The sequence below is a fragment of the Dermacentor silvarum genome, chromosome 4 (assembly GCF_013339745.2).
Source record: "Dermacentor silvarum isolate Dsil-2018 chromosome 4, BIME_Dsil_1.4, whole genome shotgun sequence".
Classification (NCBI taxonomy): Eukaryota; Metazoa; Arthropoda; class Arachnida; order Ixodida; family Ixodidae; genus Dermacentor; species Dermacentor silvarum.
In genome coordinates, this window is record NC_051157.2 from 45,421,721 (window position 1) to 45,439,214 (window position 17,494).

The 17,494-nt window shown below is 42.7% G+C and overlaps 2 protein-coding genes across 8 annotated transcripts in view; one reads left to right on the forward strand and one right to left on the reverse strand.

Annotated features, from left to right (window-relative positions):
* The window catches only part of LOC119449936 (FHF complex subunit HOOK interacting protein 1B-like), a 42,492-nt gene extending 36,046 nt beyond the window's left edge, over positions 1–6,446 (reverse strand). For 4 of the 5 annotated variants that reach the window (XM_037713235.2, XM_037713234.2, XM_037713233.2 and 1 more), the window contains exons 1-3: positions 6,274–6,446; positions 5,688–5,832; positions 384–639 (exon numbers count right to left, since the gene is read on the reverse strand). In XM_037713235.2, the coding sequence (XP_037569163.1) occupies positions 384–639; positions 5,688–5,815 (384 nt within the window). In that variant the 5' untranslated portion in view covers positions 5,816–5,832; positions 6,274–6,446. Of the gene's footprint in view, positions 1–383; positions 640–5,687; positions 5,833–6,058; positions 6,218–6,273 lie in introns of those variants that run through there. The other variant, XM_037713232.2, reaches the window with a different exon arrangement.
* Positions 6,447–6,509: 63 nt separating this feature from the next.
* The window catches only part of LOC119449935 (E3 ubiquitin-protein ligase SH3RF3), a 40,147-nt gene continuing 29,162 nt past the window's right edge, over positions 6,510–17,494 (forward strand). For all 3 annotated transcript variants that reach the window (XM_037713228.2, XM_037713229.2, XM_037713230.2), the window contains exons 1-7: positions 6,510–6,963; positions 7,621–7,808; positions 10,651–10,961; positions 13,410–13,623; positions 16,407–16,502; positions 16,921–16,961; positions 17,043–17,134. In XM_037713228.2, coding sequence (XP_037569156.1) covers positions 7,644–7,808; positions 10,651–10,961; positions 13,410–13,623; positions 16,407–16,502; positions 16,921–16,961; positions 17,043–17,134 — 919 coding nt within the window. In that variant the 5' untranslated portion in view covers positions 6,510–6,963; positions 7,621–7,643. The remainder of the gene's footprint in view (positions 6,964–7,620; positions 7,809–10,650; positions 10,962–13,409; positions 13,624–16,406; positions 16,503–16,920; positions 16,962–17,042; positions 17,135–17,494) is intronic.

A 17,494-nucleotide genomic window follows, 5' to 3' on the forward strand; every position in this document is an offset into this window, starting at 1 on the left:
TTATGGTTCATTGCAACATTAAAAATTCAAATACAAATTTTCTACTGTACCGAATGCACTCAAATTTTTCCAGCTTACTGTGGGACATGTACCGTTTAACATGCAATGCATAATTTAAGTTCAAAAATATGGTGTCATGGCCCCTTTATTGAACTAGAGCACAGGAAACAGACTTTACAGAAGGCCCTGATGGAGGCAAGTCCCTTTGTTAAAATGTGAACTTCAGTAATATCTAATGTTCAGCCACTGCAGATATCAACAGAAGGTAAAGGATCACAAAGACTGCTGCAGACACCTGTAAATTTCACAGCTTTCCAAGGCATTTAAGCTGGCCAAAAATAACTGACAGCACAAAAAAATGGAAGTCTGCTTAAATTTCACACCTCGTATATCCTCAGTTGCTCCAACTTGAGGTTTGAAAGGAACTCCCCAGTGTACAGGGACCACTGGAACAGCCGATCCAGAACACCTTCCATAAGCATGTAGTCCAGTATGGGCCCCACAGATGATGGGGACATTCCTCCATTTGGTATGGATGCTTCAGTGCTTGTGGCCTCGTCAATTAGAAAGTTGACCATCTGGTCCAAATGGTTGAGCACACCTGTGATGTCATCAGCAGTGGGCACGACTGTGCCACCACTGCAAAAGTGCAAAGAAAGCTTGTCTTATCTTGCTTACTGTTGGTACAAAATAGAGCCTCATGCAGAATTTTCTGACTGCCAATACACATACCACGTGCGTCAAAAGTTGTTGAACAGCTTTATTCAGTCATAAAAAATATAGAATTTTTGAAAGAGGAAAGGTATTATGGCTAGGCATTCTACACAAACAAAACAACAATATATGCATGTCATATTCAAAAGATTCCCCCTTTAGCCGCAACACAAGCCTTCAGATGATTGGGGCATACGTCCACCACAGCAAGCAAGTAGTCGTCAGAAATTTTGACCATTCCTTCACGAGTGAATGTTTGAGGGACTGTAGATTGCGGCAAGGTGGTGCTCCAGGCCTTGCCCTTCAAATAACCCAGAACGGCATAGGACATTAGATTGAGGTCAGGCGAGTTTGACAGCCAATTATGTGCAGCAATGAAGTCAGGAAACATGTTTCTGCACTACTCCTGCACTGTCTCGGCTATTTGGAAGGGCGCAGGATCTTCCTGAAAGACAAATGTTTTATTTCCACATTTTTTTCGTGGTCCCGAGGTAACATTTGTTTTTCAGGATGGCCTCCAGATAATTTTCCTTGTTCAGTTTCGTCCCTTCTGAAATGAAAACAAGTTCTGTCTTTCCATCAAATTTGATGACTGCCCAGACCATTAGTTGCTTTGGATGACCGGACCTCTGCACAATTCTGTGTTGCTGAAGTGGCTCCTGGACACTTCAAAGACACAGTCCTGTCATTTTGCTTGTTTGTGCTTTGCTCTATTGTGAAAATTTTCTCATCAAAGAACACAAATGCTGCAATGACATGCCATGACAAAGTGCCGCATGAGCTTTCGGCAAATTTGCAGCCATACGTTTGTCACTTTCCCTGTCAGTGCATGAAACTTTTGCACCTTGTAGCTAGCTCGTCATGCCCAAGACATTACGACACATTCGTATAACATTATCTCAGTAATTTTCAGGTCTTTCGCTGCATCGAGTATGCTTCACCGTGTTTTGAGTCGGATGCGTTCTCAAATGCGTTTCACATTTTTTTTTAATTGACGGCAGTTTCAGGCCACCCACTTATTTTTCTGTCACTCATAGTCCCAAGTTCAAAGAATCAATTTATGGTATAATACACTATCGACCTCTGCACACAAAGTCTTTTCGAGATCGCAGAATACTGCCACTGCGGGAAAAATTCAGAATCGCTGAGCAATATGATTTCACCATTTTTCTGAAAAATAAACAGCCCTAAATCTCACTTACTGTACAAAGTGTACATAATAAAGAAATCATAGACAAAAAAATACCTGAAATAAAAATAGTTACCTCTTTCAGACTGTCTGAAACTGGCGCTGTCCAAAAACTTTTGACGCACCCGGTAATTTTAAGAATATCTTGTAGGGAAATACGTATACAGGAGGAGTAAACGTTAAGTAACCAAATATGCCTTGCCAGTAGGGCGTCCAGAGCATTTTTTATTAGCATAACACAAGCTCCTGTTTCCTCACTCAAATACATGCGAAATACAGAAATGCTCTTATAGTTTACTGAACTGATTTGAACGAAACTTACTGTATCTACATAAAAAGGGGTAAATCCTAGTAACTATTACAAGCATAACTTATTTTATTGCCATCAGAATATTGCAAACTGCAGCTGCTGCTAGTACTGAAAGTGGAGGAATCTATAGCTTAGGTGAAACTTCTACTCTACATAAGTCTTGCAAAAGACCCATTTATAACTTGTTGGTATAGCATTTAAGAGAAATGTACAACCTATCAACTATGGTGGTACTACAATGTTCTAGTAGATGCTTTAGACACAAGTGTGACATCTGCTTTTGCTGTGGAGTTAGAACTTCAAACTGTAATCCATAGTGAAATATTTAGCGCGCACAATCAACAAGGACACAGTGAAGGGGGACACACAAACGCTTACTCACAACTGTTTATTTTCGGAAAGATACAGAACCTAAATACCCCAGCTATCTACACTGAGCATGTGCAACAAGAGTCATCAGTATAAACAGAAACAGATTAAAAACAGCTTAAAAATGCTCAACCAGTATTCAAAAATGCAAATTCTTTGTCTGTAATTGCAATTGACTTATGCATTTTTCAGCGCACTTTTTGATATGGAACGCTTCTGTTATTACACGAGTTAGTTTGTTTTTATCTGAAAACAAAATGTCAGTTTCAAAAAATACCGGATCACAATGACATAGATTACAGTGGTTCGACAAGTGTGAATGATTTTCTTTACCGAGAGGACGTTCATGTTCTTTTAGACGGGTGTTTATGCACCGACCGGTTTGTCCTATGTACACGTTGCCACAGGTTAACGGAAGCTGGTACACAACACCTATTCTGCATTTTTTTACCCTATTGTCAAACTTTTTTGAAATAGCTTGGCACAGTTTTTGCACCTTGTTAGGTGTGCTGAAAACCACTTCAATGCCATACCGGCTAGCAACATTCTTTAGCCCATGGGAAAAATAATGGACGTATTCCCACCTCCTAGCTCCAAATTAGACAGATCTCAGGCGGTTGACTGGAGGCGACTTCAAACTAGAACCTTCCCCAACCCGGTGCACCTACATCGCATCTACCCCGAACTATACCCAGATGACTTGTGCAAATTATGTAGGTCAGAACACGCCACCCTAGAACACATTCTATGGGATTGAGCACATGTTCAGGATGAATATCCCCAGAACAGGTTGGGGCGTGGTGGAAAGCCGCACTGATCAGCTCAGATCTGCAAGATCAACTATGGGCCATCCAGCAAGCTCGAGAGGTGGCCGGGAGACAGGGTCTCTCTACCGCCCCTGGCGCGGCCTAGGCCCAGGCCTCAATCCGCTGGTCTAAATAAAGTTGTTTCCCTCACTCACTCAAGGTACAACCGGACGGTGCATAAACACCCATCTAAAAGAACATGAACGTTCTCTCGGCAAAGAAAATCATTCACGCTTGTCGAACCACTGTAATCTATGTCATTGTGATCCGGTATTTTTTGACACTGACATTTTTTTCAGATAAAGACAAACTAACATGTGAAATAATAGAAGCGTTCCATATCAAAAAGTGTGCTGAAAAATGCATAGTCAACCATCAGTTGCAATTACTGACAAAGAATTTGCATTTTTGAATACTGGTTGAACATTTTTAATCTGTTTCTGTTTATACTGATGACTCTTGTTGCACATGCTCAGTGCAGATAGTTGGGGTATTTATGTTCTGTATCTTTCCGAAAATAAACAGTTGTGAGTAAGCGCTCGTGTGTCCCCCTTCACTGTGTCCTTGTCGATTGTACGCGCTAAATATTTCACTATGGATTACAGTTTGAAGTTCTAACTCCACAGCAAAAACAGATGTCACACTTGTGTCTAAAGCATCTACTAGAACATTGCAGTACCACCGTAGTTGATAGGTTGTACATTTCTCTTAAATATTATTAAATTTTCAGACTTTGTTTAACAAGTGTGACCACAGAAAATGCATGAACATTATACCCAGAAACATGTGGTCTACCTCAGCATAGTTGCAAAATTCTTCACCACAAGCCTATTAAGATATAGAATAATTGTAGAATACTCTGCACTGGATAGAGGTTATGTACAGACGAAAGCACACTAGTATAGTGTGTGTAAATGGTGCACATTAGAGCACAGTGAAGGTATTTACAAGTGACTGCAATGCCGGAAGTGGCATCTTAGCATGCACATACACATAAGGATTTTGCTCCCCTGCATTTCAGAAATCTATCGCGAGCTTAGGCAACTCAGGAACCAGATGGATACCAGAAAGGTGCCGTCCCCCCCCCCCCCCCCTTCTTGTATCTTAGCCCACTGTCTATTCAGGCTCTTGCCACCATGGTGTCAAAAACTTTGGTTCTCTAAATTTCAGTCACTGAAGCACTTGTTAACCTTTTCACTGGTTACATGAAGAGGTTGCCTTAGGGACCTCATCAAGCTTGTTTATTCTTGTTTTCGAGACAAAACCTGCATAGGCAATCAGATGCTGTGCTGGGGTCAAGGCAAGTAAAAGCAAGTTATATTTAAATCTGTTGGGGTCAAATCTGTAGATGCTTTACAAATTCCAGTAACGGTATATGCAATCAATCGATGAAATAGACAATGCTGCATACCCAAAATCACGGCATTAACACCAAGGCAAATTGAAGGCAGTAGGCTCAAGCCATGGTTCCAAATAAATTAACCCTGCATATTACTTTTGAATCAAAGCAGCAAATGTATCTCCAGGCTGACACAAGTGCCTGAGCCTGTTTCGCTAGCCCCCTTGATGGATAATGTTTGTCAATGGCCTGTCTTATTTAAACTTGTCTCTGTGGGTTGCCTTTGGCCTTTCTTCAAAACTCCTGGAAACCTCTAAGTAAATGTTATTCAGTCTGTACACGAGAAACTGGTCTTTGGAACCATTTCAGTGTTTACCACACAGATAAATAAGTCAAGGTCTGCATTTTTTGGTATGTGGTCAAATGAATTCCTCTGCCTAGATAAATACATGTGCGATATATACGACATACGATCGTATTCGTTACAGCTAAATAAAAGAAAAAAAACAGCTGGCACTACATTATTTGAAGCTAGGTCATAATAATTAAGGTACGACAACACACAGGGTCCATCGAGTCCCTTTAACAGTGGCGGGGGTATGCAAAACATACCCCATGTCATTCAGTGATTTGTGCAATACCAATGCCAAATAAACTAACGTGGCAAACTCAGAAACAAGGCCAAGGCTGTTTTACAGTGGATTCTGAGCGGGCATTACGACGCGGTATGATTTCATTGGATAGCTGTCAACAGCTACCTCAAAATGCGGGGTCAGTGCCTACTCAGGTGGATATTTGAGTCCCATGAAGCGCGTTAGACGGGACAAGCGTAGTTGGATAATGCGACGGCGGAGTTTAAAATGCATGGGAATGCGTGATGAACAACACTCACTTTGCAATCTTACAACAAGGCGAAATCTGGTTCCACAGAGCCACAGAAGGTGAGTTGCGGCGACCTACCTCGACTTCTCGATGACTTCGAGGGCACGAAGCCAGTGCATCCTGAAGGCCTCGATGACAGTCTCGGGCTCCACATTGCGTAGTATGGGTGGCCTGCTTCGACGCAGGCTGGCTCGCAACCAGCTCATGACGGCGCTTCACGTATCTGTTATCCGAACAAAAACAAAGAAGTGCATTCGGAGCCTTCAGTTTCGTGTTGCTTGAGCTACAAGCTACATCGCGCGTTTCTACGGATTGGTTCTGTGATTTGAAACGTGTGAAACGTGTGAAACGACTTCTCTTTGATAGCAACAGCGCATCGGAACGTCGGACCAGCTCCCCATACAGATACCGCTCTTATTTATGAGAAAGTACACACAAGTGTCGCTAACCTTTGAATGCAGACAGAAACTGCACGACTCAGAATACATGAATGAATAAATGGCTACTATGTATCCTTAAAGTATCGCAATATCTACAGAGAAAGGCGGTAAGGTTTCTTGATAGATGCTCCTAACTACTGACGTCGTGTTTCAACAACCACCTGAGACTGAGACCCCCGATGCATGGACCATATTTGAAAGAAATAATAATGTTAAAAGCTTACAAGCTGGCAGCACGGTTGAAGCGCAGTACCGGCTGAGTTTCGTTACATGGTCTGTCCGTTTCCAGCGACATGCGACAATGTGAATCTAAATAAACTAAAAAAAAAATAATAACGTATACACGAGAAGTTCAATGAGTTCAATAACGGACACCCATCACGACTCCTTCGCCATGATAAACCATGAGCCGGAAATGACCTACCCTCGCCACCCCCGCGCCCCCGTGCTTTAGACATCACATCCGCTTATGCATTTGTCATTCACTTGTCTTAAAACTGCGGTATTACGGGAATCTGATACCGTTTGCTACGGCGAATGGTATTTTCGCGCCATTTTTCTCTAGTTCTTGATAAGTAAGAAATAGCTATCGTTGCCCTTGGCATTTGTTTCGTTGTGGTAGTGTGCGTGTGGGTCTCGGTGGTCTCGGTTCGGCAAGTCCAAAATGTGGGCAGAGGCCTCCGGATGGTTGGGGTAGTTCCTGCCTGACTGGCGACCGCGTTATTTTGTCATGGAAACGTACAGTCTGCTGTGAGATCGACTTGTGAGCACTGTGCGCTGTATTCATTAGTGATGCGGACTCTACATATCGTCGAGTGTGTGTTGCTGCATTGATCGCGCTATGTGAAGAAGAAAAAAAAAAAAAAAAAGGATGGAGATAGCTCTGCGGTCAAAGAGCACGATCATGTTTAAAGGTGAGTGGGCGCTTCACAGCCTCGATACTGCCATTAATGTATTTTTTGTAGAATTGCGGGTGATCTTGCTCATATGGAACAACGCGGTGGTCGCTACGAAAGTAGAAGCATTCTTTTTGTTGCGTTTATTGATCGCACCTGCGGCTCCCGATAGGCCTACCTGTAATTTGTGGCTGCAAGTTCTGTATGTAGTACGGGCTGTTGATTACAGTCGTTGCGTTAACTTAGCGCCTTGTAAGCTCTGAAATGCACTCACGTCTTCTATTTCCACCCATTTCGTTTTACAGCAACGCGCAACGGCTGTATGGCCGCACACGGTTCGCGAAGAATGCGACCAATTATGCAAATGCGGGGCGCCTATAACTTCGCTGTCGCTTGTGATCCGAAAGCTGTCATCCGACGTGACAATACGCACTGCAAGCTCGCTCTCTGAAATAGGATAGCGAGCGCACGAGATTCTGTTTTTTAGCGTAGTACGTACATCGCTATGAGTATCTGTCGTTAAGACGCGCGGGCTCCTCTGTCAGCAGCGCTAAAGAGCTGCCTATGGTAGGTCGACAGGCAATTTATTCATTTCAACTTCGAAAAAAGTTGCTGTGTAAATGCTAGAACAGCTCGTCTTGATCACTGTCCGGTGTTTTTCATGCCTTGCAATAGCCCAGGTGTGGTGAAGCGTCGGCATGGATGAGGCGTTCCTGACGGACCTGCTCGAGTGCTCTGTCTGTCTTGAGCAGCTAGACAGCACAAGCAAGGTACTTCCTTGCCAGCACACCTTCTGCAGGCGCTGCCTGGATGAGATCGTTCACTCGCACAAGGAACTTCGTTGTCCGGAATGCCGGATACTGGTAAGGCTGTGACACAGCCTATTTCACAGGCTTCATGATACCAGGATGCTTCTTGTCGTTGCTGTGTTGTGCTTACTTCCTTTATTAATAGTTTAGTTTAGCTCACTGCTTCGTGTAGCTTCAGCTTAAGTTTCTGTGCATGTGACGCTGTCTCGAAAGCGCAAAATGCTTTAGTTAGTATTCATGCAGAAACATGCAAAAGAAAAAGAGCATGGGTCTCATTCACAGCAGCATCTTGAAGAGGTCGCATGACCGGTTGCGACTAGGGACCAAAACGCGACTCATGGTGACTATTCACACCAGCAAGTACAACCTGCCAGTGACCGCACCGAAAATTCTCACGATTGATGCTTCTCACGTCTGCTTGTATCGCTTTCACCACGTAAAATAAGCATCAGCGTATACAGGCATCCTGTTCATGTGTATCTTATTGGTCCAGAAGCGTTGCGACTGCAGTCACGCAACTAAAAAATCGAGCAGGGAGCGACTGACCCAAAACAGCAGCTTTTTGACAAAAGCAATCACTTGCGACCACTCACTTAGCGAGCAACTTGGTTGCGTGATCTCTGCAAATCGCCAGTGTGAATGAGCCCTAAGGGAAAATACCACATTCTTTGTCTTATCTAAAATTCTTGGGTTTTTGTATATTCCAGCATAAAAATTTTCAAATGTGGCCAGCCTCCTAATTGCTTCGCTGCTGTTACAACCCATATTTAATTCGTATTGATTGAAAAAGAATTGTGTCAAAATGACAACTTGATATGAAGAGAAAGACATGGAGTTGTTGTGGTCCGGTTCTGGGGTTCGTGGTTCGGACTCTGGCATCACTCAGAGGGTTGCTTGCCTATGCGGCCGGGGTGCCTAAAACATGGTAGCTGGCCTGCGCTATACTGGGTGTCGCACTAAGCTGGCAAAGCGGAACCATGCCGTCGTCTGTATCTATGGCTCCTCTTCTAGTTTCCTGTAGATGAGGAGATGATGTCGGGAGGTTGAAGGAAACGAGAAACGGGTTTATTTTACATATTAGCGCATCTGCCTTTGTATATGGGAGTACACTCCTAGTAAAAGCACATTACATGTCTGATCACACACATGTCAGCACGCACCTCACTACACCAAAGGTGTCCGCATTTAAAACTCATTTTCCTTAAGTAACTAGACGAAGGTATCTGGTGGCTGTGTGATGTGCAACCTTCGAACCCGCCTACGAAGCAATGACAAGGCAATCGTGAAACGGGTACACGCTGTTTCCATATACTTCTTGCACGTAAAAAGATGTCTACCAAGCATGACGGTGCTTGGTTAAAATTATTTTTTTACGCATTGGATAGAATTGCGCAGTTATGATTATGGACTTACGATTGATTATGGATGTTAAACAGTTTTTCTCGCAATGCATAAAGGTCTTCTATAATACTATTTCAATGCATGGGTCAAAATGATATACTCAGTGCCCAAAGCCATCACTTCGCAGTGGGATGAGCAAACATGCATCTTTTGTCCACCCCAAGCAAAGGAAATTGGGACAAGGACAAGTGTGGCCTGTCCTTCGTGATGTTGGCACAAATTGGCTTGGAGGCTGAAGGGTTAAAAGAGTACTGACACATAATTTTAAAGTTGTATAAATTATGTACTTCTTGCACGTAAAAAGATGATGTCTACCAAGCATGCCGGTGCTTGGTTAAAGATATTTTTAAATGTTAAACTAAAGTTGGTCTCAAAATGCCGGACCTAGTGCCATCAACATTATCGTGATTTCACGGCAGAGAACAAAATTCGTTGATATCGTATAGCAATGACGTTAGAGATGGTGGCATTGCTCATAAGAAATAAAAGTGCTGCACACGTTTCTTCAGGCGGTGCTTGCATGTGGCAGCTGCAGCGATTGCAGGAACTTGGTGAGGTAATTAGTCATGACGCACATCCACCTCCTGGGTGCTGAAACTGGTTCATAAAACAAGTATTATAGTTAATTATTTAGAGTACTCTGATGTTTGCCAGTATTATTTCTGGGGTTTAGGGTGTTAGAAATTCATGTAACACACTCAACAAGATAAGACATTCAAAACGTTATGTCAATGCAGTCAACTTTCGGTAATTCAACCCTGATGGTACCAACGAAATTGATCGAATTATCCGGCGAGTCTAATTAAACAAGATGCAGAAAAAACGCCAAAACACACTGCCAATTCAAGTCTAACATGCCCCTTAATCAAATGTGCGCCCACTTTGAATGTGTCCAAGGTAGATATCTAATGTGCACCCGATTTTTTAGCAAGAAAAATTGGCAAGGTTCTAATATGTGTTGCACAATAGCGGCTGGCTTATTAAAGTCAGCTTCGCTGCATTACACTCGTGTTATGCGGTAAAGCATACGAACGCTGCGAAGGCGGTTTTGGTTTCATATCCGATTGCACCATGCAGGCGACCCAACTTTCTTGAAGAAAAAAAAAAGACGCGTTAGAATTGCATAAATACCGTAATGAGACATTGTGAGCTATGGTTGTGGCTTAAAAATCTTCCTAGGGCAGGACAAGGATGGGCGAACTTGACAGGAGATTATTGACGTGTGTTCAACAGATTCACTGTACCTTAAGCTTCGCCAAAACAGACGGTGCCACTTAAAGGGGCGCTATTGGGGTCACCTCAGGGGTCGGGCACATGCGTGCTGACTGGTCAAGTTGGAATTATCCGGCAAAGGCCAATTTTATGATCAAAATAAGCTTGGGCCCTTAGAAATTCATGAGCACTGGCCGGGACCTTCGGTCGGGATCAAATTAGCCGAAAAATCTAATGAACGGAAGTCTTCTGTACTCGTTTAACTTACGCTTTTGCATTGCAGGTGGAGTGCTCAGTGGATGAGCTCCCGCTCAACATCCTTCTGGTCCGTCTTCTGGAGGGCATCAAGAACAACCCCCGACTTGGTGGCGGCAGCAGCAGTGGCGGTAGCCGGTCCCCTTCGGGCGCCCTCCTGGGCAGTTCCTCCCTCATTGGCCATGTGAGGCCCCTGCTGGCCAGCCAGCCCTTGTCAGCTGGTCCTCGGGGGGACACCACCTCAGGTCGTGGCGATGGGGTGCGCACTCTTGTCAAGCAACTGGTGCCGCAAATGCCCTGTGCCAAAGCCCTCTACTCCTATGATGCCAAGGACCCAGGGTGAGTGCCTAGTAGACTCTCGGGCAAACAGGCATTAGGGTGGGGTGCACCGAAACTGATCTTGGAGTATTGAAAAATTCCGTGATAAAACAAAAATTGCATTGAGGGGGTTCATGTCCCAAAGCTGCACAGTGGGTTAATGGGGATGTCATAGTGGAGGGCGCCTGATTAAGTTTGACCCCCTGGGGTTCTTTAGCAAGTAGCCAAAGCGTGACACACATGTGCTTTTCCATTTTATTCCCTTTGAAATATGGCCGCTGCTGCCAGCAGTAGGACCTGCACCCTCGTGCTCAGTAGCAAAACATTTAAGTCACTGAGCCACTGTGGCGGGTTCTATAGATAACATTGAGTTTTGTTTTTTCTTTTGATTGGTAATGTTGTAGAACAAACCTTCCCCGGCCAGGACAGCTGCATCAGCTAAAAGGGGATAGAATGCAAAATTTCAGCTAGTATTAAAGGAACACTGAAGAGTTCTAAATTGTGCATCTCCAATACAAAAAACAAAAACAAAAAAAAAACACTCTTACTGTAGCAGGAGACTATTATGATTAGCCAGAGAAGATGGTGCCAAGGCAAGTTCCCACACCAGCCAGCTGTGACGGCGTGTGTTGTGATGCCATCTGCTCAAGCCTAGTTAATTTTTATTCAATAAAGATGGGCTGCATTGTCTTGTAAGAGAGTCAAAAACTGAATTTAACAAGCTTTGAAAGCATTTGCTGCACCAGAAAGGCCATGACGTCACACTGACATACCGGCGCTGTGGTTTTGACGCAAAATAATGAAATGGAAGCTTGGCCTTCAATTTCTCTTCACGCATCTTTCACACTCAGATGTAGCTTTGGTGCATATTCACAAGCACAATCTTACTTTGAGCTAGTTGCGCTGTTTATTTTTGTGAAAGTGTTAAGGGCCCTGTGTCGCAGAAAATCCGGTGTCGGCATCCCGTGAGCGAAAATTCCCGTATATATTTAGGTGTATGTATATGTGACGCCTTGGTATATGACATGCGCTATATACGGGTTCTATTGCCACACCATTCTCTCACTAAAGTTGCTCATACCTTGTCTTACATTCTTTAGAAAGTTATTCCTCGGAATTTTGAGAGTGACAGGCCTACAAACAAATGTCATGAAACAAAACGCCGACAGCGCATGCCTTTTATGTTAAATCTTGTCAAACTGAAATATTGAAAGTGCGAAACAATAACAGAAACCTAAAAATTATGTAATTTTTTTTTTGCGCGGCTGTGCACTACCTCCGGGATCGGCCCACGCATGAGGCCGCATTTATACCAGAAAGCTTGCCTTCATGCATGGCATTTGCTGCCAGCGTTTCCTGGTAAATGTCACGGTTACATAAACTGCAGTTGCCGGGAAGCATGAGAAGCAGTCAGGGATATTTGAATGCTATCGCGTTCCACTTCTAAAGGCGGAGCCTAAGCATCCTCTAATTTTTTTCTTGAAGTTTGGGGCATAAAATTCTTATAATTTTGAGTTGCGAGTATGGCATATGAACATTGTATGACTATTTAGTATTGGTGTCCAATCAGGAGCACAAGGAATACTCGCTACATTTTCACTGCAGTTGCATCACCCAAAGCAAAAAGTTTGGAGATGCCTGAATTAGATTACCATTAAGTTTCAGTCGTTACACTTTATGGTGCAGTTTAAAAGCAACTGTTCAGCTGATATTCATTGAACTTCATATATGACCAAGAGATCAAGAGCCAGCGTGTTCATCCTCTGGGCCAGGATAATAAATTTGGCCACCGAACAAGGTCTTCGAAAAAGGCCTGCGTTCATTAGTGGTGTTCATGAACTTATTTTTCATTACTGTCTTTACTGTGCCTTGTCAAAATAAGCTTTGTCCTCAATGTGTTTTTTGTTGTTCCTTGTTCTACTCTTTTATACCAAGAGCAATATTATTGGGTTGATTTTTATTTCTTTTGCTGCTACATAGTTATTCCTATCAACATTGAACCTTGACAGGAGGCTCCAATACAGTAATTGACTATGGTAACTCTTTTTGTATTTCATGTTTGCAAAAATTGTAACTGCTATTATGCGTTGTTATGCATTGCTAAGCTTGTTTTCATGTATAATAATAAATTAACCAATAATACAATTTGCAAATTGAAACGTTTTGCTCTTTTGAGATGGCTGTGTACAGGGAAATTGCCTTAGATTTGTTGACTTTTGAGGACATCGTCAGGTATACAGAAAAGACGAGGACAAATGCTTTGCTGTCCCTTTGTCCTGTCCCACGCTGCACCACTTAACATTATGCAAAACCAACTAGCCCAAACCACTACCCTTCTTTATTGAGGAGTGCCATGTATTGCCATCCACGTACAAGGCCTGCTGTAGTAGTAGTAGTCCTTGAATTGTAGGAGAAAAAAGAAGCTTCAGTTTAAGCCATAGTTGTTTAAATGAAACTGTGATCTTGCAGGGACTTGGCATTCCGCAAGGGGGACATAATAGTTCTGCGCAAGCGAGTGGACCAGAACTGGTTCCACGGGGAGCTAGGCGGCAAACAAGGCTTTGTGCCAGCCAGCTATGTCCAAGTGGTGGTGCCCCTGCCATCTCATATCCCTCAGTGCAAAGCCCTCTACGACTTCCGCATGGGTGACAACGACGAGAAGGATTGCCTGACATTCCTCAAGGTGTGCATCCCCCTCTCTCTCCTCTTGTTAGCCCCTGCTGGCTATGAGTGTGTACTGCCTCATGCTTTTTTTGGTGTAAATAAGATCACTGTCATTGGGGTACTGCATCGTGGAAAGCAATAATGTGACTAGCTGAACTAGTTGGTAGATGGTTTGGAGCAAACATCGCTAAATAAGGTACACAGAACTGTATCACGGGCAGCATACGTGGGACATTTTTTTAGCCATTTGCTATTCATCGGAGTGGGCCGTCACGTGTCAGCATTCCTTTTGTTGGGCTCAGTGTTAGAGAAATCGCCTACCTTTGTGATAAGCAAGTCGTTGTGCTTCAACCATTGAGTGATTTACTGCTATCTGTCTGTTTTTATTATTTTCTTCTTCCCGTTTTAAGGAGTATGAACGACCTTCCATGCAATAAACCTTTCAGTTTGTAGTCACTACAGTGTCCTGTGTTCTCTTGTTCTGTGTCCTCCCATGTTTAGTGCTGTTTACTCAAAAATCATGGCAAGGTTGCCAAACAGTTTAGAGCACTTAAAATAAGTACAATGTGTAGGACTCGTCTTGGTTATCTTGGCCTTAATATTTCTGCTGCAAGAATCAGCCCAGTGAACTCTTTTAATATAGTATGACAGCGAGGTTAGTGCCATGTAACTACACAATATGAATGGTTACGAGGTCTTTGGCCAAATTCTTAAGATGGTGCTGAGGGTTATAGCAAATTTCTTTTATACAAGAAAAGTGGGTTTGGGGACTCTCAAGGAGAGCTGTTGTTCCTTTAAGTTCTCTCTCTCTCATTTACGGGAAGCTCCACATGAGTTGGCTATGCTGGAAGGTACAAAAGGTTTTGATGACAAGGATAGTTTGAGTTGGTAGCTTTAGGAAACATTCCAAATGGCACTTTAACGTATGTTTCACATGCTGCAGAGGCAAAGAATAGAGCACAATGACAATGGGCTTCAAGAGGGGAATGTGGTGGCAAGCGAGAACAGTTTCCATGCTTTAGTGGCTTCTCAACGATGACAACGCAGCTCTTTCGGTCTTTGATCACTAAGGTCCATTCAAAGGATAAGTTATTTTACATGCTAAGGTAGTGGAAAGAAGCCACATCACATGTTTTTGGTGTTCCTGAGAACAAGCAGGATGAACTAGCAGAATGATTAGTATGGACGTGGGCCACCATCCTGTTTGCAGTTGCAAAGTTGTTTGATAAATACGGAATATCAAATGTGCAGTTAACCTTACAGGGGATGATGTGTTGCGGTTCATAGACAGTGATAAAGTGATAGTGATATACATTGTGTGTAAATAAATTTCCATTCTCTCAAGTGAAACTTCTCTGGTTTCATCCTCTTGTTATTGCTAGAATCCATTGCATTCCACATCTTGCTAAAAATGAAGTGCACATTAGATTTCTACTTTGTTTAGGAGCCTGAATTTCATTGATAGTTTTCTACTTTGAACCCATAAAAAGTGAGTGTGCATTCAATTCTAGGGTGTTATAATTGTGCAAATACTGCCAAATAAATCAGCAGTGTTTTGGTGCTTTTTTTTTTCTTTTTTTTTCTGCCTCTTGTTTTATTTGACCCGCTGGATAATTCGATCAGTTTGGCTGGTGCTGTCAGAGCCTAATTAGCAGTAATTAGCTATCTACTATTGCTGGCGCTCCTGAATATTCACGGCACAAAACAATAAATGAAATAGTATTATTACAACCAAACGGCAGATGTTAAGATACATTTGTTGTATTTGCATGATACTATCTGTTGCTTTATGCACTTTTGTTCAAACTATTAAGTAATTCTTGCTTGCCGGCACTGCAAACCTGTGTGGTCACTGATACTGACATTTAACTGAGTTTGTTAAAAAATTATTCAGTGCCCTGAAGTTGGGAAAAATTACCAAAGCATTCGGGGTATTATCAACTTCATCATGTGTGAATGCCTACTGGCCCTGGTAGCTCCTTGGCAGTGTCTTCGCCATTTCTATCAGCTTGGAGAGGCACCTCAAAGACTCATTCAACTATTTTTCTATGGTGCCAGCCCATAGTCAAGCCACCATCCTTCATGAAACGCCCTCGTATGCCTTCACTCCCACCCAAAGCATACAGCATGGGACACAATAGGATCTTATCGCACTTGCATTTTATACAGAAGATAATGCTGCTTCGTTTCAACAGTTGCTCTTTGTGGTGTGGCACGCAATATGAGAAGTGCATTCGCAAGCAGCTGCTTAATTCAACCATTTGACCATCTGCATCCGAGGAAGTTTCCATTTATTGTCTTGGTGTGCGTTTTTGAGGGCAGTGAAATTTCGTTATATTGAAATTGTGTATAAACACACTTCGTTTTATTGAGATTCTAGATACATGGTGTTCTATGGGACGAGAAGTTATAAAAAGTTAAACACTTGGTGATATCGAGAATTTCGTTATATGGAGGTTTAACTGTACTACACAATTAAATCTTCAACTGATGAATTCCTTCAAAAAAGAGCAAGAGACATGTCTTTGCGATATATATATTTAGCTTTTTTAGCTTCATACTGATGCGATTCTGGCATGTTGCCAGCCAATCACTGAGAAATAGTAAAAAAGAGGAGGCAGTGTTGCGTTTTCTTGGTTGATTTTGGTGTCATACTGAAAGTGTTCCCATTAAGTCTAATGGATGCAATTTCCTCTAGTGTGCTACTGCCATGGCTAACATAATGTTACATATATGTACATCTTTCTCGTGCCTTTGTAACGAGTATTTTCTGTAACCTAACGCCTTTGGAATGCCTTCCAGGGTGATGTGATTACGGTGATTCGGAGGGTGGACGAAAATTGGGCTGAAGGAAAGCTGGGGGACCGAATTGGTATCTTCCCAATATCGTTTGTTGAGGTGAGTTGCAGCATGCATTGTTGCTGTTCTGTGCATGCTTTCTCGGTACCTGCCCGTCATTTATAGTCATAAGTTTGAGACATCTATGCTGGTTTTTTACACAAACATTAATGATATTTGGCAAGTGATAGTTTGTTGAGGGGCTGTATTTATTTTTTGTTGCATGGGCCTACTGTCTTCCTTTTCTTGTCTGCACACCTGTATTTATACATTGACTACATTTTCATATTTTAAAATGCTGTTAAAGATTTTGTGCTTTCCGCTGCTTGGCTTTTGCTCAGATGTTACAGCAAGATTGCATATTATAATCCTGATCATTTAATGTAACTCTTTGCTACTCTTGGTTTGTCAGGGGAAAAAGATGAGAGGTTGACTGTGATGATTACTCATGTTTCTTTGTGTCTGCGTGCATACGCAGATGAATGCCGCTGGAAAGGCACTAATGAAACTGTCTAACAAGTAAGTTGTAATTGCACACTTGCAATCCTTCATCAAGGTCGAGAGCACCAGTAATTTCGATCTTTAATGCTACCCCTGCAGTGTTCAAGTGGGTCCTTCGAGAGTTGCCCCTCCAACGCCGAATTCTGAAGCACCAAGCCAAACAGTCATTCCAGCTGGTAGCACTCCATCAGGCAAGTTCTTCTCTGATCACGTGGAAGGTTTACATCAGAAAGTTTACCTAAAAGTTGCATATTTCCTTGGGAATACTGCTGCAATAATTTAAGCTTGCCAACAGTCTGTGAACTGTGCCATAGCATCCCAACTACTTCAGCACTGGCCGGCAGCATTTTTCATGACGTTATAGCAAACAGAAGAGCACAAACCACTCGTGAAACAAGGCTTGTTTTGCCTCTGAAACAAAAGAAACATCTTTTGTATAACCCGACAGGGTTATACACTGGGGAGAACATTGACAATATCCAGTGTTTAAAGAAATGTCTGTGCACTGTAAAGTATGAAGTCCTTAGATGACATTTGGCACTGGTTTTGGG